The 23,030-nt window shown below is 41.4% G+C and overlaps 1 protein-coding gene across 2 annotated transcripts in view; it reads right to left on the bottom strand.

Annotated features, from left to right (window-relative positions):
* The window catches only part of Map3k3 (mitogen activated protein kinase kinase kinase 3), a 68,676-nt gene that overhangs the window by 14,630 nt on the left and 31,016 nt on the right, over window positions 1-23,030 (bottom strand). For both annotated transcript variants that reach the window (NM_001107058.3, XM_063269201.1), the window contains 2 exons: window positions 20,159-20,272; window positions 13,880-14,000 (listed from right to left, as the gene is read on the bottom strand). In NM_001107058.3, the coding sequence (NP_001100528.1) occupies window positions 13,880-14,000; window positions 20,159-20,272 (235 nt within the window). The remainder of the gene's footprint in view (window positions 1-13,879; window positions 14,001-20,158; window positions 20,273-23,030) is intronic.

Below are 23,030 nucleotides of genomic sequence, written 5' to 3'. Positions count from 1 at the left end.
AGCTCAGAGAAAGAAGTCCATTGGTTTGATCCCCAACACTACACACTGCAAAACAAACAACAAAAACTCAAACTAATAAAATACAACAATAACAAAATATTTCAATAAAATTAACAGCAGGACACAAAACACAAATCATTACTCTTTAAAGCCATTAGATAAAAAATGGGTTACTTGAATGCAAGCACTAATAATACAATACAACCTAGTAACTGGGGTAGCTACTAAGTGACAAATGGACCAGTAGCAAATGCATCATGGATACATTGGACAAAGGCATGACTCACATTCCAGGTAGAATGGTGTAAGATTTTATCATGAAACTCAGAGTAAAGCACAATTTAAAACTTATTGTTGGGCCTAGAGACATGTTAAGAACTCAGCAGTTAAGAATTCACACTGCTCTTGCAGAGGATCAGAGCTGGATTCCCAGCATCCTGTTGGGTAGCTCGCAATTGCCTGTAATTACAACACCAGGGGAATCGGATGCTTCTAGCTTCAGCTGGCACTGGCACACTCATACACATATCCATATAATTAAATGCAACCTATCTTAAAAACAAAAGACAGGCAATGGTGTCTGAGGTCTTTAATCCCTGGACTCTATAGAGGCAGAGACATGTGGATCTCTGAGTCCAAGGCTAGTCTGGTCTGCAGAGCGAGTTCCAAGACAGCCAAGGAACCCTCTCTTGAAAAATAAACCAAACCAAACCAAAAAACCTCAGCCTGAGTGTGGTATTGCAGCCCTTTAACATCAGGCAGATCTCTTGTGAGTTCTAAGTTGGCCTTGTCTGCATATCAAGTTCCAGGCCAGTCATAGTAAGATTCTATCTCAAAAATAGCTCTCTATGTGTGGTGATTTGGGTAAGAATAGGCTTCCATAGGCTCAGAAGTTTGAATGCTTGGTCCCTAGTTAATGGAACTGTTTGGGAAGATCTAAGGGGCGTGTCTGTTAATGGGGGTGAGCTTTGAGGCTTCAAACCTTTTAATGGTTTCAAAGCTCACCCAGGTCTAGTCTCTCTCTGCCTCGTGTTTATGGATCAAATGTAGGCTCCCAGCTACTGCTCCAGTGCCATACCTGTCTATCACCTTGATGGCTATGGACTCACCCTCTGAAATTTTAAGCAAGTCCTCAATTAAATGCTTCTTTTTACAAATTGCCTTGGTCACGATGTCTCTTCACAGCAATAGAAAAGTAATCAAGAAACTGTGTACTTCTGATTTCTTTTCTTTTTCCTTTGGTATTTTTGAAAGAGGGTCACTATGTAGCCCCTGGCTATCCTGGAACTCACTCTGTAGACACAGAGAGCTGCCTGCTTCTGCCTCCCGAGTGCTGGGATTAGAGGTGTGCGCCCCCACCCTCCATCCTAATGTCTTCATTTAATATGTTCTGACTGAGTCAGAACTGAGGGAGGAAGACCATTTGAGTCTGAAGCCAACCAAGGCACAAGTATAAATTTAAAAAAAATTTTTTAAAAATAGAGCCAGATCCGATGGCATGTGCCCATAATCCTTGCACCTAGGAAGTAGAGGCAGGAAGATCAAGATCATTTCTGCTACATAATGAGTTCAAGGCCAGCCTGGGATATAAGAGACCATGAATAAAACAAACATAAATTCTAAATAGTTGACTGGTAATGACTGAAACTATGAAAAGAAGTAAAAGGTCCTGCACATTAGTTTACCAGCTGAGTTCTTTTGAGCTTTGGCCCCAACAACATTTTGAAGCTGGGGTCCAGGAAAAATTACCTGGATATACCTAGGCTTATGTCCTGGGGCTCAGCGCCTCAAAGCACCTGCTCTAACCCATTTTCTACCTGTATCAGATAAGTTAACTCTGAGCTAGGCTGGCGGCACATGCTATAATCCCAGCGCTCCAGAAGCTAAGGCAGTACCAGCCTCAGTGAGGGCATTCTGGCCAGTGACCAGAGGCTGCCTCTCATTACCATTTACTCTCACACTTCCTGATTACTACAAGTGATATTATGTTGTCCTTAATTACAAGTTTCCTTTTTGTTGGACATTCATAGTAATTACTTCATTTGATTTTCAACAATTTGCAAAAGACCTTTGGCAAAGATTTTCTGCTTAACTGCTAAATGGCAGGCACCCTGCAAGGTATTTTTGTTACTTGAGGAAAAAAAAAAGCAATCTTTAAACAGTTGAAGAAAAATACCAACAAGGCCAGTGAGCTGGCTCAGCACCAAGCCTCACAAAAATGAGTTCAATCCTCAGGACCTACACAGTCTAAAGAGGGAGCTCAGTCTACCATGCTGTCTTCTGGCCTTCAGATGTACTCCCCTAGCCTGCTTCCTGTTTGGGGGAACATATTTATTCTATCATGAAGAAAGCCAAAAACATAAGAATCCTTTCTCTTGGGCTGCAGAGATGGCTCAGTGGTTAAGAGCAGTGACTGTTCTTCCAGAGGTTCTGAGTTCAATTCCCAGCAACCACATGGTGGCTCACAACCATCTGTAATGGGATCCGACGCCCTCTTCTGGTGTGTCTGAAGACAGCTACAGTGTACTCATATACATAAAATAAATAAATATTTTTTTAAAAAAAGAATCCCTTCTCTTTTATACCTTCTAGCAAAGTGTCATCCCTTAACAAATTATTTCACGGGGTTGGGGATTTAGCTCAGTGGTAGAGCGCTTGCCTAGGAAGCGCAAGGCCCTGGGTTCAATCCCCAGCTCCGAAAAAAAGAACCAAAAAAAAAAAAAAAAAAAAAACAAATTATTTCACAACTATTAAATTGGGTTTTCTGGGATAGAACTCTGCAGGGAAGATGTTCTGTGGAAATGCCTAAGGGAACAACAAGTTTAGTAGCTGCAGGTGTGGGGAAGAACTTGACTCATTCTACCCTGGAAGGTGTAACCAGCCATCCCAACTTCACTCTTTCCTGACAGATGCCAGTTTTAGAAGGAAAATTTAGTATTCGTACTGTATTAATTTTGTACACAGCTTACTCAGCCTGCACTCCAGGACAGAGAGATGTTAGGCCCATGTATACTGTAAGGACTGCTGAAGAGTCTGGCTGAGATGCTTTTAATACCCAGAGAAAATATATTGAACATAAATTGGCCTCAACAAAACTTTCTGAGCTAGGGAGGCTCCTCCTAAACCAAGAAGGACCAACAAAAGGAAGAAAAATACTTGAAGAAAAAAAAAAAAGTGCAGCAAACTACTGCTTGAAAAAGGGTGGGGTTTTTGTTGTTTTGTTTTGAGACAGGGTTTCACTATATAATTCTGGCTGGCCTGAAAGACCAGGGTAGCCTTGAACTCAAATACATCTGCTTCTGTCTCTCTCTCTCTCTCTCTTTTTTTTTTTTTCTTTTCTTTTTTTCGGAGCTGGGGACCGAACCCAGGGTCTTGCGCTTGCTAGGCAAGCGCTCTACCACTGAGCTAAATCCCCAACCCCTTTGCTTCTGTCTCTTGAGCTCTAGGATCAAAGGCATACACTACCGCCATGCCTAGAGAAAAGCAGGTTTGTTTTTGTTTGCTTTTGATAGAGCCATATACTCTAGGCTAGATTTGAACACATCCTCTTGTTTCTATCTCCTGTGCGCTGGAATGACAGAAGTCTCACATTTTGTGCTTAAAGGACAGCTTCTAGAGAGATTAGATGATTCTCACCAAGACATTCTTCCACATGAAGTCAGTTGCTCCAACATATGGCTCATTTGGTTGTACTGAAGACATTCGATGAATTACCACCAAGAACACTTCAATTGATTCTTGGAGGTATCTGTTGGGGCTCAGGAGCCACCCCACAAACCACATGAAGACCAATCTCAGTCAGACAGGAATAGTTTATTAAACATACACACCAAGAAATTCTACAACCATAAGCTTCGCTTAGGGCCCATCATCTTGAAGTTTATATCAACTTTTATGTCTAAAATAGCTTGGGTCAGGGCTAACCACCAGGCAGCACTTCCTGCACCTGTGGAGGAGCTGACTGTGGGTTTTGCAATTTCAGCCTTTATAAGCTCGCCCTAAGAAATGCTCGGGGTTGGGGATTTAGCTCAGTGGTAGAGCGCTTGCCTAGCAAGTGCAAGGCCCTGGGTTCGGTCCTCAGGTCTGGAAAACAACAACAACAACAACAACAACAACAACAAAAAACAAAAAACAAACAAAAAAACAAAAACAAAAACAAAAAAAGAGAAATGCTCCAGGCAGTAGCTCTCAGTTCCTGAAGTCCAAGCTATGTCCCTGATCGACCAGCCTTAGAACGTGCATTCAATAAACTATCCCTGTCTGATTGAGACTGGTGTCCATGTAGTTTGTGGGGCAACTCCAGAAGCCCAACAGCATCAACCCAAGGACATAGTCTCAGATGAGAAGACTGACATAAAGCTATATTATATTGAAAATAGGCAAAGAATTTTGCATATTTACTGTCTCAACCTCTCCATCGCAGAGTGAAGTAAGTCAGTACCTGAGCCATGGTATTGAAATGATCTCAGAAGCCTGTAGGAGACAGTTTGTCTAGGTATTTAAAGCTCTATAGAAACTGAAGCTGCTTTGAGTATAAATTTAGGGATATTTTGCTGTGAACTCACTGCGCAATAAAATCAGCTAAGATGCCAAGCGGCGGTGGTGCACATCTTTAATCCCAGCACTCAGGAGGCAGAGGCACTTGGATCTCTGAGTTCAAGGCCAGCCTGGTCTACAAGTGAGTTCCAGCATGGCCAGGGCTGCATTGAAAAATGCTTAGATGATCCTTGCCTCTTGTGTGTTTGAGCATAAGAATCTGCTTCTCTCACTCTCTCACTGGTTCCATAATCTAGAATTTTACTTTTCCTGAAACAAGTTACAATTGTTCTTTTCTAGCGTGCTCTAGAATAAAAAGATACTATAATTTTACTCAGAACAATTTTTTTCTTTTTTTTGGAGCTGGGGACCGAACCCAGGGCTCCTCTACCACTGAGCTAAATCCCCAACCCCTAGGACAAATTTTTTAAAAGGTCTCCTACAAGCGATTAGTTAGAAGGGAAAAAGCCTTTCTTGTTGGTAATATCTGACACTGTCCACAGCATTCCCTCCTCTACTAGCATACTGCTTCCCCTTGCTTTGGCAGTTGGGATGAATCTAGCACACAGGGCCACAGCTGCAGACACAGGAGGGCCTGGTTGGGGGTGGTAAGAGCATAGGTTTTCTGGGCTTTTATTTCCAGCCAGAGACTTTCACTTTTTCCAATCCACACTGCGGCCTACAGAAAGCCAGCCTTGCTATCTGATGGGCGATGAGCCAGGGGCTATTGTGCACAGCCCACTGCCTGGAGCAGGAAAGGGAAGTCTCCCCAGACCAGTGGCTATCAGAGGAAGCAAATGGAAACAGCAGGAGGCAGCAGGACTGCTCCAGGGCATTTTCAGTTTTGTTTTTAATCTTCATTTCAAAACCTGAGAGCCAATGGGAGGCGCATCAACAGTTGAGAGCAAGTGAGAGAAATAGCTGGACACTGAGCTACAAGACTTGACAGTCACATATTTACCAGCAATGACCAGGAGCAAGCCAGGAGGTGCAAAGCTCTGTTATCAAAGCACCACTGATTCCATAGTCTTTGAGGGCACTCACTGGTGGGAGGAGAAGGGGGGGGAGGAGGCAGTTCCCATGGGATAGCCTTTCCTGATACTCCGGGCTGACTGTGCTGCTCTAACCACATCAAGAGGCCCAGGCCAGCATCACAGAAGAGCCTATCTGCAGCTTCCTCTGAAGGCATTCTAAATGGAAAAGTCCAGGGTTTAAGCGTGAGCTGTTAAAATTTTTCCCAGATTATGTTACTGTCAGTTTCTTTTTTTTGTTTTTTTGTTTTGTTTTGTTTTGAGACAGGATCTCTCTCTACATCTACTGTTAGTTTCTTTAACCAGAGAAGCTGAGCAGAAACAAACTGTCTCCCTAGACTGTGGATGATTCTTTCACTTGTGTTCTGACTTAGGGCTGAAATGCAGCCTCTCACTCTTCTCAGAGAACCCTCATCAGGAAGCTGATACAATCAGGAAGTTGCCTCCACAGGGACTTCTAGGCCTTTGGGTCAGTGTTAATGTGCAGGTCACTGCAAATGCAAAGAGATATTTCCAAATCCTTTTCTCTTTTAGGGGACAGATGAGATAGGAGAGTAATCAAATCTTTTTCTTCTTCAGTAGAAAGCAACATTTCCTGAACTGCTCACATGGGATAAGGCTGTGCAAAAATACTTCTCGATCTTTTTATTCCATAGAAAACTAGCAACAACCTATGTTTCCATTTTAAAGCAGCTACTATCACCATACACTTTATATTCTTACCTAGTACACAAAATTTACTGCAAAAAGAACCTCTGGAGTGAAGAAAGGAGACAATTTTATTTTCTCAGTATGTATTAGCAGAAACCACCTCATGGATTCTTGTCCCAGGACTAGAAGTTTATACTACACAGTGTTTGGACTTTCTACTACCAGCTATTGCTATAATAAAATTCCAGCTTTTCTCTTTTCCCTTCATCTGAATTCATCCTCTACCTGCAAGAGATTCCAGGTTTCTCTCCCTTTCTCACCATCACAGTCCGAGACTCCACAAAGCATCCCCTGCTGAAGCCCACATATCTAGCTATGGTCTATTTGCCTTCCCTCTCTTTTTCAGCTTATCCTTCTCCTTATTACTTGCTGAGATCTCTACTGTCATATATATATGTATGTATGTATATGTATATATGGTATGATGTGTGTGTGATTTATATATATACCGAATTAGAATGTGCCATCTAAATATATTAGTTGTGACTTGGCTATATAGTTTCAGGGCAACACCCAGCAAACATCACCCAGGAACAGTGCTTGAATTTCCATAGGCAAAGGTAAACTCATGGGGAATTCCATCTGTCTCTCTGATGATCTCTTCACAAGGCTATTAACTCTCTGAGGTAAATTCATTATCACACAATTTTGTGGTTGTTAAGACTGTCTCCTCGCACTGTAGCTTTTGGGACTAGAACTGATGACAATCCTACTGCAATGTCCTGAACACTGGACCACACAGGTATGACTCACTACACATACCCAGGTTTTCCTTGTTGTTGTTAACATGAACTAATTTAACAAATTACCTGGTTTGAAAATGGTATGTTCATTATGATAGAAATAAACAAAGGTTAACATAGCAGCTTTCAAATATTTCAAGAACTGTCATATAAAATACTTACTCTGTTATCTGAGTTGCTTCAGGCAACCTTCTAAGGATAAACTGAGAAAACGCAGTCTTTCAACCCAGTAGGAGGAAAATTTTCAGTAAAGACTTCTATAATTGCACTGGGGCACTTGTACTTCTTCTCCAGCTATACAAATGTGTGATGGCAGTGAATGTCTTTCAGGCTGTAGTTTTTAACTACTCACAGGTCTGACTAAGGAAGAACCAGGAGGGAGGCTGAATTGCTAAAGCCTATTAACTTTAGCTTCTCTGTTGATTCCGTTTCTATGACGAGGATTTTTCTTAGTCCTTACCACTTTTGACTCTCTGTTTCTTCCCATCTCCCTTTACCTCTAGAAAGCTTTACACTGGATGTTTGTGAATGAAAACAACAATTGTAACCCTTACCCTTGCTCCCACCCTTTATACTACTCCTATACTACCCCTAGCTTGACTTTCTTCTCTCTGAGCTACAGACCTGAATGAAATATTTGCAGTGCTACAAATCAGTGTTTCTTTCAGGTTTATGAGGTATGCACTTACCAAGTGAGCTGTATCTTCAGCCTCAAGCCCCATGAGTCCAGCTGTCTCAAAGGCATTTGAGATTCATCATGACAGTGGCTAGTGAGATGCTCTACGGCTAAGATGCTCCACTGGCTGCTCTTCAGTGGACCCGGGTTCTATTTCTAACACCCACATGGCTGCTCACAACTGTTTGTAGCACCAATTTTAGGGGATCTGACACCCTCAAACAGGCATAGATATAGCAAAAATAAAGTTTAAGTAAATAAATAAATCTTTAAAACATAAAATTCAACATGACAAAATGTTAGGTCTCTCTCCCACCAGTACCCAAAACCGGATTCTCTTCTAGTAACTTCCTCAATAAAAATGTAAGACATTTTCTTAGCTCCACAATTCAGTAATTTAGCTCTTATCCTCAACACCTGAAAATTCAATCCAATGCCATAGCAGCTACAGCCTTAAGTTTTATGTATTCATTTACTGTTTCATACAACACAAGAGAGCCTTCAGCATAAAAATCAAAAAGGTCCAGGGAAAATTCCATTTTTATACTTCAATGTAACAGGCAAATGTGCTTACACAAAAAGGGTATACCTAACAGAACAGACTTGAGGGAACTCAGTAAGGCCTACTGAAATCCTTCTTGGCCTCATTAAATGGGGTCTTCCCTCAAAGGTATATTGTAGCACCAATTCTCAAACAAAGTAGGTCAGAGAATTTCTTTAGAGCCAGCTCTTACACAAAAGCTGGGATTAGGTTAGAGTAATATTTCTAGGTTTTACAACTAGTTTTCCAAGAGAGGGTTCTCAACTTCCCATGACTCACAGAGGAAAAGAGATTTCATTATATGGCCTGCATTGGCATAAAGCTCGGGCATTTTCTTTTTAAATTTAAAATGTATGCGTTTTTTTTCTACACTGATGTGTATGTATCACGGGCATACCTGGTGTCTGTGGATACCAGAAAAGGGGCTGGGGGCTCAGATCCCCTGGAACTGGACTTTATGGACGGTTGTGAGTCATCATGTGGGTCCTCTGCTAGAGCAACATGTTCTCTCAACTACTGACTTATCTTTCCATACTCCTTATTTCTTTTCTAAAAATTCTTTTTTTCTATGATATGGATCTTTGCTTGAATATTCATCTGTTTTCCATGTGCATGTAGTGTCCGTGGAGACCAGAAAAGGGCACTGCATTCCCTGTGTCTAGAGCTTTCAGTAACTGTGTGCTTCCACGGGGTACTGAAAACTGAAGCCAGGTCCTCTGGAAGAGCAGCCAGAGCTCTTAACTGTGAACTGCTTCTATAGCCAAGCTCAGGTATCTTCAGACATAAAGCTGAAGATGTAGTTCAGTTGGGAGAATAATTGCCAAGATGCATAAAGTTCTGGGTTCTATTTCCAGCTCCAAATAAACCAGGTATGGTGGCACATGCCTGTAATCATAATCCTGGAACTAGGAAATAAAGGCAGAAGGATCAGAAGGCTAAGTAAGATGCATCCTCTGCTACATAATGAGTTTGAGGTTAGCCTGGGATACATGAGATACTGTCCCTGCCTTTCTGTCTGCTCGTACTCACACTCACACACACTCTCTCTCTCTCTCACTCTCTCTCTCTCTCTCTCTCTCTCTCTCTCTCTCTCTCTCAAAGACAACCTCTGGAGAAATCTACTGCTTGTGATAGGAGGAGCATCAAGTTTTAGAATGATTATAAAAAGTCTTGCCCTTACAGAAGCCCTAAATGGATCTTAAGAACTCCCTTGGATCCCCGTAGCACACTGTGAAAACCACTGAAATGCCATGTGAGTGTTATTTCTAGATGTCTCAGATCCACTGATCCACCAGACTAACCCAAGCACTGGTCTTCTCTCACCTAGACTGCTCATATTGCAGTCTATGGCTCCTGGAAGCCCAGTCTTGCCCTTCCAGTCTGTCCTTCACACTTCAGCCAGAGCAGTCTTTGCCAATGCAAATCTGAATATATCATCCCATCATTACTTAAAAACCTAGTGACTTTTCACTGCTTTCAACAAAGATTAAAATGAGTCTTCGTCACGGTCCATTAGGCCGGGCCCCTCTCTTGGAGGAGGCATGCTGTCTTTGCTCCTGGTTCTTAGTACTCCAGACACCAGCACGTCTCTTCAACAGTCCACATTCTTTCCAGCCTTAGTCCTCAACAAATGTCTGTCCAAATCTTTGCACAGCTTCCGTGTGTGCTTTAGGTGGTAGCCTGATGGTCTCCTGATCCCAAGACCAGGTCCTACTCCTCTTTACATATCACACAGCACCACACAACTTCCTAGTCCCTTTGGAACTATGTACTGATCGGATTATGACAAGCAAATTATTTTTTACAGGTCTACACAGTCCACAGAACAAAACTCGTGTCCTGTTTGGTATCCAAGTTTCTGGCCCATGATACCCTTTTTTGGGTAATGAATGAACAAAGACACAGTTTGGCAGAAAAGATAACATGATTAGCATTCTAATGGAGAGGAGTATATGGTGAAACATTTTACTGTGACTTCTAACCAATTACAAAAAAAAAAAAACAAAAACAAAAACAAACAAAAAAAAACAACCCTAGGTGCAGTCAGCAGTTCTTAGAAAGTAGCCTTGAGATTCTTTGACCTTCTTTATGACTATTTTAAATGTATCAGCCTACCCAGACCTGAATGATAGAACATTTTCCATAGCTCACCCTAAAAGTCTTCTCTCTTCAATACCTATGAGAATCCTCCAGAAGGCTGTTAGGTCCAGCTCCTCCACAGAACGTACTTTCCATGGTACTCTGGTAGAGATCGATTCCCGTTAGGCCAGGCATGGAAGCAGCTGGGTAGGTAAGGCAGTGCATGCCTACAATCCCAGCACTCGGGAGGTACAGGCAGGAGGATCAGATGTGTAGGAGCACTTGGGCTGTACGAGACTTTAGGGTTTTGTTGTTGTTGTTTTCCAGACAGGGTTTCTCTGTGTAGTCTTGGCTACCCTGGAACTCAAACTCTAGACCCAGTTGGTCTCAAACTCAGAGAGATCCACCCACCTCTGTCTCCAAAGCATGTGCCACCACCACCCAGATTTGGTTTTGTCATTTAAAAATCCAAGTTCATAGCACCTCAAACACACATTTTTGGAGCCCTCCTTGTTCTTCTGTAATGATGCCTAGGAGATGGATGCTCTTTCCCATGCCTGGAATGCTAGCCCTAACTCTGCCTCTGTCCATCAGTTCTGATATTATCACTGCTGTAAGTTTCTATTCTAGGGAGAATCTGTGTTCCTACCACCCTTGACTTCCCACGGGTTTTACTGTCCTGTTCATTCCAGCCCAACATAGTGCTCACTGAATAAAAGAAGCCAGGTTGGGGCTGGGGATTTAGCTCAGTGGTAGAGCGCTTACCTAGGAAGCGCAAGGTCCTGGGTTCGGTCCCCAGCTCCGAAAAAAAGAACCAAAAAAAAAAAAAAAAAAAAAAAGAAGCCAGGCTGTAGGTATGCTGAGATATGGGTACCCATTTTCCAGATAAACTGAAACAATATGAAAATCTTATCTAACATGTCTACTCAAGGAAATGATTCCCACATATGGTTTCCTACAACATGGTAAAGGACTTCAGTGGCCCAGCAGTTAGCCCTAACCTCCACACGGGAACCACAGGGTCATTTTTAGGGGCAGAAAACCCAATTACTGCCCTGTGACAGTCTTCAGCAATTACAAAGAAGGATGCTGCCCATCCTTCCTCTTCTATTTCTACAAAGACTTTAGGAAAGCTTTTCTCTGCTTCTCCACTCTCCCCTCTTATGATATGCCTGAAACCCACCCAGACTCACTAACTCTATGGTTCTTGTGAAAGAACAGGAGAAACAGATGTCCCTATGTTGCCAACTTTGCCCAAATTGGCTTCAAACTCACAATTCTCCTATTTCAACCTCGTGAGTGGCTGGCACATGCTTGATAGCATGCCTCAAGGGCTCACCTTGAGCACAGCATAGAAGCCCCATTCCAGTTCCTGACAATGTAAAAACTCTCCAATCCTCCAAGATCTGTTCACACTGATTCAGATTTGCAATGTTGTTAATTTTGTGAGAATTTATTCATCCTGTCTAAAATTTCTTAAATCATAAGTCTGTTGTCGCTATGTATTTCTTTTCTAATATCCATCATCTGTGTGATTAGTTCACAGCCACCTGCAACTCTATCTCCAGGAAATTCAGTGCCTTTTCCTGGCTTCTAAAGACATTTGGCATCCACATGATGTACATACATTCAGAAAAACAGATATATACATTATTTTAAAAGTCAAGTTGCTAATATTTCTCAGGTTCCAGCCAATTGGATTTTTAGGATATTCTGCACAGCAATTGCTGAGATCCTGCCTCTTTCTCTTCAACCAGCTTATGAAAACCCACCCATCAATTACTTAAAAATCTGCACTTCATTTACATTCAAGCATGCAGCTAAAAACATTTAATATGAGTGCCTGAGTTCAGAAATTACTCAGTGAGGCAATGCCAGTGTCTCAGCAACTCATTTTTCCTTGCTACTCTCTTGGGAAGAACATCACTCACAGACAGGCTCAGAAGCAGAACAAAGCTGACATCCCCCAGACTCAGCTCAGGATCTGCAGAGAGCAGTGAAGTTTGACAGAATTCTGTCTTATGTGAAAAGGAAAACTTGGCTTCCTAGTGGCAGCAGCAGGTATCTCAGATCATTAAGGCAGTAGACACATGCAAATGTTTGAGAAAGTCAGATTTCCTTTGGATTTTTTTTTTCTTTTCTTTTTTTCGGAGCTGGGGACAGAACCCAGGGCCTTGCGCTTGCTAGGCAAGCGCTCTACCACTGAGCTAAATCCCTAACCCCTCCTTTGGATTTTTAAAAAGATTTCTTTATATATTTTTACACGTAAACATGTGTGCATGTGAGAGCAGATGACCACCAAGGTCTGCAAAAGGAACTGGACCCCTTAGAGCTGGAGTGACAGGCAATTTAGAGCCACTTGACATGGGTGCCAGGAACTGAACTTTGGTCCTCTGAAAGAGTAGTACCTCCTCTAAACCACTGAGCCACCTCTCCAGTTTCAAGATTTCTATCTTGATAAAAATTCCACAGTTCAAGAAATGGGTTTTCTCCCCAAATACTTTGCTGGCTAGTTTAATGTTAACTTGACACAAGCTAAGAGTCATCTAGGAGAAAACCTCACCTGAGAAAATGCCTCCATTAAGACAGGTCTGAAGACAAGCCTTAGATCATTTACTTACTCACTGCTGTGGGAGGGCCCAGCCCACTGTGGCTGATCTGGTGGTCCAGGCCCCTGGTCTGATGGTCCAGAGTGCCATAAGAAAGCAGCACTTTTGGGGCTGGAGAGATGGCTCAGCGGTTAAGAGCACTGACTGCTTTTCCAGAGGTCCTGAGTTCAACATGGTCCCAGCAACCACATGGTGGCTCACAACCATCTGTAATGGGATCTGATGCCCTCTTCTGATACATCTAAAGATAGCTACAGTGTACTCATATAAATAAAGTAAATAAATCTTAAAAAAAAAAAAAATAAAGAAAAAAAGCAGCACTTTTCTACAGCTTCTGCATCAGCCCCCGCTTCCAGGTTCTTGCCCTGTTTTAGTTCCTTCCATGACTGCCTTCAATGACCAACTATTATATAAAAAGAAAAACCCTTCCCTCCTCAACTTTTGCTCACTGTGTTTCATCACAGCAGTAATAACCCTAACTAAGAGAGACCTTGAGAAGTATCCAGAGGAACACTACATTATGTTATATAGTGCACAAGCCTGATTCAGAATTCTTTCCTCAGGAGGAACTACACAACTTCTTTGCTACTCAGTTGTATACACTGTTAATGCTCTGAGCTTCCAGGATAACTCAGCTGATTGGCTGGCGTCTTCCATGAAGCACAAGGATCTGACCCCTAATTTAACAGGTCCCCTGGAAGTCTTCAAACAAATGTCTGAGATCGCTTTCTCAGGGATGTTTAAAATAAATTTGATCATGGCATCCTATTATTATATTCTAAGATCCTTGAGAGTCTGAGTAATTTCATGTCCCCTGTACCCCAAATAAAAACAGAGCACTACTTTGCACCGTGATAGTCAATGAGCATTTGGTGATTGTTGAATAGTTAAATATTTTAAATGTGAACACATCAAACTTACAAGGACAGTGAAGAAAAGAGTAAAATACTTACTGACAGAGAGGTGCCTGCTTCTGGGCTCAGGAGCTTGGTAGATGGTATTTATATCCCCTGCAGACTGGGAAGGCTTGACCCGAACCTGCCTGGACACTCCAGAGTGGGGAGAGGAACTAGTCTGTGAAAGAGGCAAAGGTATAATCAGATCTATGGAGGATCTTTGTCTCTCCTCACACTCCTCAGGCACCTTTTAATATATGAGCTACCAGGTTTTTCACGAAATCTCAATCCTCATCTATCTTGGCAAATCACTATCCTTGATGTATTTTCACAGTTTTAGTGATACATAAGCACTAAAATCTGGTGCCCCAGGCTGGAGAGATGGCTCAGCGGTTAAGAGCACTGACTGCTCTTCTAGAGGTCCTGAGTTCAATTTCCAGCAACCACATGGTAGCTCACAACCATCTGTAATGAGATCCGATGCCCTCTTTTGGTGTGTCTGAAGACAGTGACAGTGTCCTCATATATAAATAAATTTATAAATAAATTTTATATAAATAAATCTTAAAAAAAACCTGGTGTCCCAATTCAAGGGGTGACGACCCAGATTCAAAAGAGTGGCAGGTATCCATGTAACAATCTACTGAACAGGAAAGAGCTGTAAATGCCCTATTCTCATTAAGTCATCTATTAAGAGGATGAAGAGGTGGCTTAGCTGTTAAGAGCACTTGCTGCTCTTACAGAGGACCCAGGCTCAGCTCCCTGTACCTACATGCCAGCTCAAAACTATCTTACTCGTTCCAGGGGAACTCAACACCCACACTGGCTCCTGCCTTCATCCTTAACTTCTGCTAGTCCAGTTAAGCCACCAGGCAAGACATTAAAACAATGGATGGGGCTTTACACTGAAAAAGCCTGAAACTGAATATTGAGGATGAGCAAGTGACACTGGGACATAATTTAAAAAAAAAAAAAAAAAGATTACCGAAAGTAAAAATAAGAGCTACAATTTGGGCTGAAGTTTTTTGCTTGCTTCTCTGTATCTCTTCTACCTCCCAACAGGGGGCGGGGGGAAGTACCACATAAACAATCTCTATATCCTGTCCTTCAGGAAAAAGGCTTCCCGCTTCCAGGGGCAAGTTCAGTTGCCAAGCAGCCTTCTCCAGCCTTCCCATGCCAGACTTTATCGCATGTAGGGTTGTCTTGACAAACTGTCTTGCTTTAACAGGAAGTCAGAACTAAGGGGAAGTGAATGTTCTTGCTGAAGCCTCCGATGTGCAATAGCTCTCTGCTGAGAGTCAGAAAGGAAAAAACAGCTCCAACCACATACTGGGGGGAAAAGGGCAAGGAGGGGCCCCACAGCCCTGAAGTTAGGGGAAGAGCTCTATGATGCGTATCCAAAGTTCTCTGCTTAGACATGAAGCCTTTCACAAAGTGGGGATTGACTCAATCTTGGCAGCATGGATTTAAAATGTATCAAAGAACATATACTCTAACCTTCGGTTTTAAAAATCTGTAAACTGGGAGTAGTAGGGGCTGGAGAGAGAGTTCAGAAGAGCACTAGATGCTCTTCTAGAGGGCCCAGGTTTGATTCCCAGCTCACAACTGTATACAACTCCAATTCTAGGGATCCAACACCCTTTACTGGTCTCTATGAACATCAGGCACACATGTAGTGCAGGTAAAACACCAACACACAATTGGGTTTCATCTCCAGCACTGAGTAAAACTAGCTGTGGTGATGCACACCTGTAACTCCAGTACTCTGGGGTGGAGGTAGGAGGATCAAGAAGTACAAGCTACATGGTAAGGTCAACATAAGCTTGGGCTAGAGACTGTCCCAAACAAACAGACAAACAAACAAACAAACAAACATTTAAATGCACAGGAACAAAGATTCACAGAAGAGAAATAAAAGGGTCAACATTTATCAGTGATAGGAACTGAAGACCACGGATACAGCATGCTGGAGCAGGCACCTCAGTGTAATCTCTGGTTCCAGTCTATGAACTACCAGTACACTGGCAACCAGTAATGAATGCACAGCAATCCTGGAAACACTTCACAGCAATTTCACAGAGCAACTTTACAGTGACTGAACATAACAACTAAAAACTATGGGCTTATAGGTTATAAGTATCTGTTTTTTCTTTGTTTCTGTGAATGAGGGTTAAATCCAGGACCAGAGCTTTGCACTTTCTAGGCAAGCATTCTACCACTGAACTAGCTATAAACCCCAGTCTATCTACTTTACATTTTGTATTTCACTTTTCTTCTTTCTTTTTGAGACAGGGTCTCTCTACTATACAGCTCTGGCTGTTCTGGAGCTCACTGTGTAGACCAGTCTAACTTTGAACTACCAGAGAGATATTCTGGCTTTTTCTGTCTCCTAAGTGCTGTGATTAAAGGTGTATACCACCAACCCCAGCCCTATTTCACTTTTCAAATTAAAAAATAAATATATGGTTAATGAAAAAATAGAAATTAAAAGCACAAAAATGGATATTTCATGTGCATGTATACATACATGTAGATGATATGGATTAATGATTGGTATTTTTCCTTGATCACCACCTTTTAAAACAATTATTTACTTAAAAATAACTATTTATGTATTTATACTTACTTCTGTGTGTGCATATGTAGAAGCCAGAGGATAGTTCATGTGAGTCAGTTCTTTCCTTCCACCATGTAGGCTCCAGAGACCAAACTCAGGTCATCAAGGTTGGCAGTAAGTGCCTTTATTTTCTGAGTCATCCCACTGTCATCTATTTTTATTTCTTTTAACAATATTTTTAATTAATTAATTTATTTATTTATTGGAGGTAGAGTCTCATCATGTTGCTGACCATTTTTACTTTTTTTTTAAAGATTGATTTATTTATTTAATATATATAAGTACACTGTCACTGTCTTCACAAACACCAGAATAGGGGATCTGATCCCATTACAGATGGTTGTGAGTCACCATGTGGTTACTGGGATTTGAACTCAGGACCTCTGGAAGAGCAGTTAGTGCTCTTAACCCCTGAGCCATTTCTCCAGCCCCCATTTTTACTTTTAAATTTTACTCTGTGTATACATGTATGTGTGAAGATGCATATATGCCATAGCATATATATGAAGACAACTTCTGAGAGTTGGTTTTCTTTCCACCATGTGGGTCATCAGACTAGAACTCAGGTGGTTAGGCTTAGAGACAAGAGCCTTCACCCACTGAGAGACTTGTGACCCCATCTTTCTATTATTATTATTATTATTATTATTATTATTATTATTATTTTGCTGCTTTTGAGATAGGGTCTCACTGCTGGTGGTCCCAAATCACAAAAAATCTGCCTGCCTCTTCCTCCCAAGTGCCATGGTTAAAGGCATTCCCCACCCCATTTAACCTCAACTGTTATTGTTAAATATAGGTATTTATTAATGCTAAAAATAGAAGCAGCTTAAATTTGCCCACCAAATTTAGTAACCCACCAAAAACTTTATGTAATTATGGTATATCTTGTCAAGGAAATTATGTGTCATTGTAAGTTATAATTATTAAGGAGAAATACTGGCACAATGTTCATGATAATATTGAGTAAAAGCATAACTTAAGAAACTTGCAGAAATAGCACTGAAAATAGTACATAAAGTCTGTACACCTAAGTTAGAAATTCAAAAGTTATGTGCAAAAATAAACCAATAAATGTATTATGGCGAGAGGACCATGTACACCAGCTTTGCTTTTTTAAGTGTATAACTTTAAATCAGTGGTTTTCAATTTTCCTAATGCTTTAATCCTTTAATACAGTTCATGTTGTGGTGACCCCTCCAACCATAAAATTGTTTTCATTGCTACTGTTATGAACCATAATGTAAACATCTGTGTTTTCCAGTGGTCTTAAGTGACCCTTGTTAAAAAGTTGTTTGACTCCCAAAGGGGTTGTGACCCACAGGTTGAGAACCACTGCTTTAAATTATAGGACCTGAGACATTTATGTAGTGTTTGTCGTATGTAAGACCATGAGGGTCAGAGCTCAGATGGTCAATCATCTTTTCAGTAATTCTGTACCACAGCTATATCTGTCACCTTATGCGCCTCTTGGTAACTGGGAAATGGATGTAAATAATTAGCTGTCTTTAACTTCTCATCAGGGGATCAGAGGAGTACAGGCATCACAGTCAGTCAGAAGTGATAGTTCTACTAAAGTGCCAATGCAGCCTCTTTTATAGGGAAGGAAAGTTTGTTAAAATGATCAACTTTTGCTAAGAGTTTGTGCTGGCTGGTCTTATGTCAACACAAGAATGGAGGGAACCTCAATTAAGAAAATGCCTCTATAAGATCCAGCTGTAGGCATTTTTCTCTCTTTTTTTTTCCCTTTCCCCTCTTACTCCTCTAAGTTTTTCAAGGCAGGGTTTCTTTGTATAACAGAGCCCTGGCTGTCCTGGACTCCCTTTGTAGACCAGGGGGGTAGCCTTGAACTCTCAGAGAGCCATCAGTCTTTACCTCCTGAGAGCTGGGATCACAGTCGTGGCCACTACAGCTGGCCCCATAAGGCATTTTCTTAATTAGTGATTGATGGGGGAGGGCTTCATCTGTTGTGGGTGGGGCTGTCGCTGGGCTAGAGGTCCTGAGCTCTATAAGAAAGCAGGCTGAGCAAGTCGTGGGGAGTAAGCCAGTGAGCAGCACCTCTCCATGGACTCTGCATCAGCTCCTGCCTCCAGGTTCTTGCTCTGAGTTTCTAACTTGACTTCCTTCGATGATGAACAGTGAAATGGAAGTGTAAGCCAAGCCTTTCCTCCCTACCTTGTGTTTTGGATATGGGGTTTTATTGCAGAATTGAAAATTCTAACTAAGACAGAGTTTCCAAAGCATTCTGTGTATTATTTAGAGAAAGGATGGAAAAATGTCTTAAAACAATGACATGGTTCCTGTTCTTATAGAGTTTATAGTCTTTGGTGATATAATCTACAAATATGCAATGAGAAGACAATGAACTGGTATGAAAACCACATCCAAACAGAAGAAATAAAATAATAAAATAACCAACAATACTGATACACTGTAATAGATAAAAAATCAAACTGGCTGCTAAACAAACAAGCAAGCAACACCCCAGAAGAATGTATGGACTGACTGCAGATAAGGGGGGGAATAGGATGAAGAAGGTGAAAAAGATAAGAGTGGGAAACTAAAGCAGGGCAGATGGCAATCATTGTGGTTTGAATGAAAATGGCCTCCACAGGCTCATAGCTTTGAAAGCATAGTCACCAAGAAGTGGGACTGGCTGAAAATTAAAAGGATTAAGAGGTATGGCCTTAGAGGTATTAGGAGGTATGTTATAGAAAATGTGTCACTAGGTATGGGTACTGGAAGGGACAAAGGGGGAAGAGGTTAAGAGCAAGAAAGAATAAGAGGGAGCAAGAGCGAAAGCCCCTCTCTCCTTCTATCTCAAAACAAACAAACAAAACAAAGTAAACTAAAATGGCAGCATACGGGTTAGTCCACCTAAACTATTGTGGTACTCTTATGTCCACAGATCTCATCTCATAGAACCATACTCAGTTTGTTGTCTTCAAGTCTAAGAAAAGGGAAGAGTGCCAAGAAACCTTCAGGAACATGCATCTACAGTGATGACAGACAGGTCAAGATTGCAAGCATACTGAACTCACAGAATGTACATCCAGAGGATCCATTCAGTACAGGAAATTATGTAAGAGATATTTCCCAGACATTTGGTAAAGCAGCCACTTTAAACTGGTAAACTCTACAGCCATTTCCCCCCAGTAAACAGAAGTAAAAGTATATTTTTTATAATGTGTTTCCAAGGCAAGGCAAGGCAAGGCAAGGCAAGGCAAGGCAAGGCAAGGCAAGGCAAGGCAAGGCAAGGCAAGGCAAGGCAAGGCAAGGCAAGACAAGACAAGACCTTGGAGTTGAGGAAGTCAGGTGCAAAAAGTTTGAGTCTCAAATCCCTTATAGCTTTTGGTAACTCCTATGCTGCATAAATATCTCTCATAAAGTTCAAAATCTAATAGAAGGACTGTGTGTGAGTGAGTGTGTGTGTGTGTGTGTGTGTGTGTGTGTGTGTGTGTGTGTGTGTATGTGTGTGTACGCTTTCTCCTTTATCATGAAATACCCCCCACCCCGATACTGTCAGTCAAATAATCTTTGTTGTAACTGACTCTAACAATCTGGCTCCCAATGAAATCAAATGTAGAAAACTTGCTGGTTCCTGATGGGGCTGAATCCCATACTCTTACTTTCACTAAGAAACACAATATTCCTATCAATTAAGCAAGATGAAGAAATGTAAACTCTCTTCAGTTGCTGGGCCATGAGAGGCTACTTACATGGTTTCTGTCTTGGGATAACAGTAGTATCCTAAGGCTTTTCATACTCGCGCTTCTATCCAAAATGTCAATTGCTTTATCGAGATCATCTTGGTTTTTCAACAGGATGGAGAGCTACAATAGGACACAAAAAAAAATCATACAAAATGTAAATCTATGTCAATGCTTTCCTTTGCAAAAACAAAAGCTAAAATATGTTTAGAGAGGAAACAATCTCATTGGCTACATTTGGATCCTAAGGTTTTGTTTCATCTCAGTGTGAAGTAATTCCTAAAGAGATTTAAAGTTGTGCATCTGCCAGTTCTTCTCAGTCTTGAGATAGTGCCATCACTGCGAAGGGATCTCTTGTGCCCATTTATAGGCTGTTCCCCATTCCTACCACCACGGCCAGGCAGCCAGCCACAGAGTTTCTAGCTCTACAGATTTGTATTTTCTAAACTGTTAATGTAAGTGGAATCATACAGTGTATACATGTGTGTGTTACATGCATGTATATCTTGCTTTTTGTTTGTTTTTTGAAACAAGGTCTATGTAGCCCTGGCTATCTTGAAACTCACTTTGCAGACCAGGTTGGCCTTGAACTCACAGAGAGCTTTCTGTCTGTCTTCTGAGTGCTGGTATTAAAGCCATGCACTGCACTGCTGAACCTCTTTGGTTTTTTTTGCACTTTTTTTCTTTTGTTTTTTTCGGAGCTGGGGACCGAACCCAGGGCCTTTCGCTTGCTAGGCAAGCGCTCTACCACTGAGCCAAATCCCCAACCCCGAACCTCTTTGTTTTAAAAGTTTATTTTATATGTGGGTCTGAGTGTATGTATATGTGTACCACAAGCATGCAGGTGTCTGTAGAGACCAGAGAGTACATCGTATCCTTTAGAAATTGAATTATAGGTCATTATGAGCTGCTTGATATGGGTGCTGGGAATCAAAACTGAGTCCTCTGCAAAAGCAAGTACTCTTTTATCTGCTGAGCCACCTCTATAGCCCTTTGGTTCAATTCTTTGTTGTTTTAAAGAGTATACTTATTTTTTTAATGTAGATGCATGTTTTGCCCGCATAAATGAAGGTGTATCATGTGTGTGCCTTGTGCTTGTAAAGACCAGAAAAAGGTGTTACATCTCCTGAAAGTAGAATCGTGAACAGCAGTGAGTTTCCATGTGGTGCTAGAAACCAAATCTGCATCCCCTGAGTGCTCTTAACACTAACCGCATGTCCAGACCCTCAGCTCAGTTTTTAAAGCTTTAATCTTAGGCCAGAGACAGTGGCACGCACCTATTACAGTCACTAAAAAGGTTGAAGTATGAGAATTACACAAGTGTGAGACCAGTTTGCCTTGCCAACAGGGTGTGCTTCAGACTAGCCTGGGCTACAGATAGAGATCTTGTCCCAGTACAACAGCAATGACACTAACAAAAAGACTTGTCACTTTGACTGACTTAGCTTGGCCACTGCCACCCAGATGCATCTATATTTTTGTATATTATAGTTAGTGATTTTCTTACCAATTTTGACATATTTTAAAAATTTATTTAAAAAAAAAAAACCTAAAGATCATTGGATGGTATAATGGCACATGCCACTTTTAATGCCAGGACTTGAGAGGGAAAAGCAAAATGACTACAATTTTAAGGCCAGCATGGGCTACTTAACAAGACTTTGTATTAAAAAAAAAAAAAAAAAAAAAAAAAGACCTTCAGCAACTAAGCCCAGATGTATACACAGCACAGAGGCGTCTGAAACAGGAAGATCATAAGATCAAGGCAGCCTTGGCTTCATACTGAGACTGTCTTTAAAAAAGTAAATAAATCTGTGACACATATATGCACACACATCTCGGCAACCACCAATTTAGGGACTAAACTATAGAGATATTTTCTAACTTGCTATGAAATACAAAACTACACAGTAAGAGGTTAATGATGTGGTTCAGTGGTGAAGCACTTGGATGGCAGACTCACGCCAACTGTCCCCAACACATTCCCCTTAACATACATGTTTTCTATTACATAAGCATAAATACATTGCCTTTCAAAGTGATAGAAACCACTAGACTAAACCAATTGTACCCTTTCTTAAGAGCAGGAAAAATAATTTTCAAAAAAATTTCTTCCTAGGTAAAATATGGGACAGAAATAAATAAAGACTGTTGGGGAAAGGAATGAAATAGTTAATCAATGTATTAGATGTTAACTTGTTTGTTTTTTCGAGGCAGGGTGTCTCTGTGTATCCTTAGTTGTTGTGGAACTCACTATAAACCAGGTTGGCCTCGAACTCAGAGATCCGCCTGTCTGTCTCCCAAGTGCTGGGATTAAGGGCGTGTACCACCACGCTAACTTAGACGCTAACTTTTGAAACAAGCTACAATCAGAATTAAACTCTGAAAGAAGAATCTACCGTTTGTGACTGTAATAGATGATCTATCCCTTAGTTCTTTTTTTTTTTTTTTTTTTTTTGGTTCTTTTTTTTCGGAGCTGGGGACCGAACCCAGGGCCTTGCACTTCCTAGGTAAGCGCTCTACCACTGAGCTAAATCCCCAGCCCCTATCCCTTAGTGCTTGACACCATCCCAGCCCTGCTAAGGTCTTCACTTTTGTCAAGGCTGTGCTGAGGGAAAACAACATCAGCAAAGACATATTACAGAAATATAAAGAAACAAAGGAAAAAGCCTTGGCTCTGGCACTGTACCTTATCCCGCCATGGAATATTTGACCTACGTGTTACTGAGCAGGGAGGATAAAGGTAGTCAAACCGTCCCTTACGCAGTAAATAAAACCCCAGTTGTTGCAATTAACAAGAGGCTCCAGAAACAGAAAACCCTCAGATGATATCAAAGAAACAAACTAACACATTTTCAGGTAAAAAGTAAGAAAATGCACA

This window comes from Rattus norvegicus, chromosome 10 (genome assembly GCF_036323735.1).
Source record: "Rattus norvegicus strain BN/NHsdMcwi chromosome 10, GRCr8, whole genome shotgun sequence".
NCBI classification, from domain to species: Eukaryota; Metazoa; Chordata; class Mammalia; order Rodentia; family Muridae; genus Rattus; species Rattus norvegicus.
The sequence above is the reverse complement of the archived record's forward strand: the minus strand, read 5'-3'. Positions and strand labels throughout refer to the sequence as shown.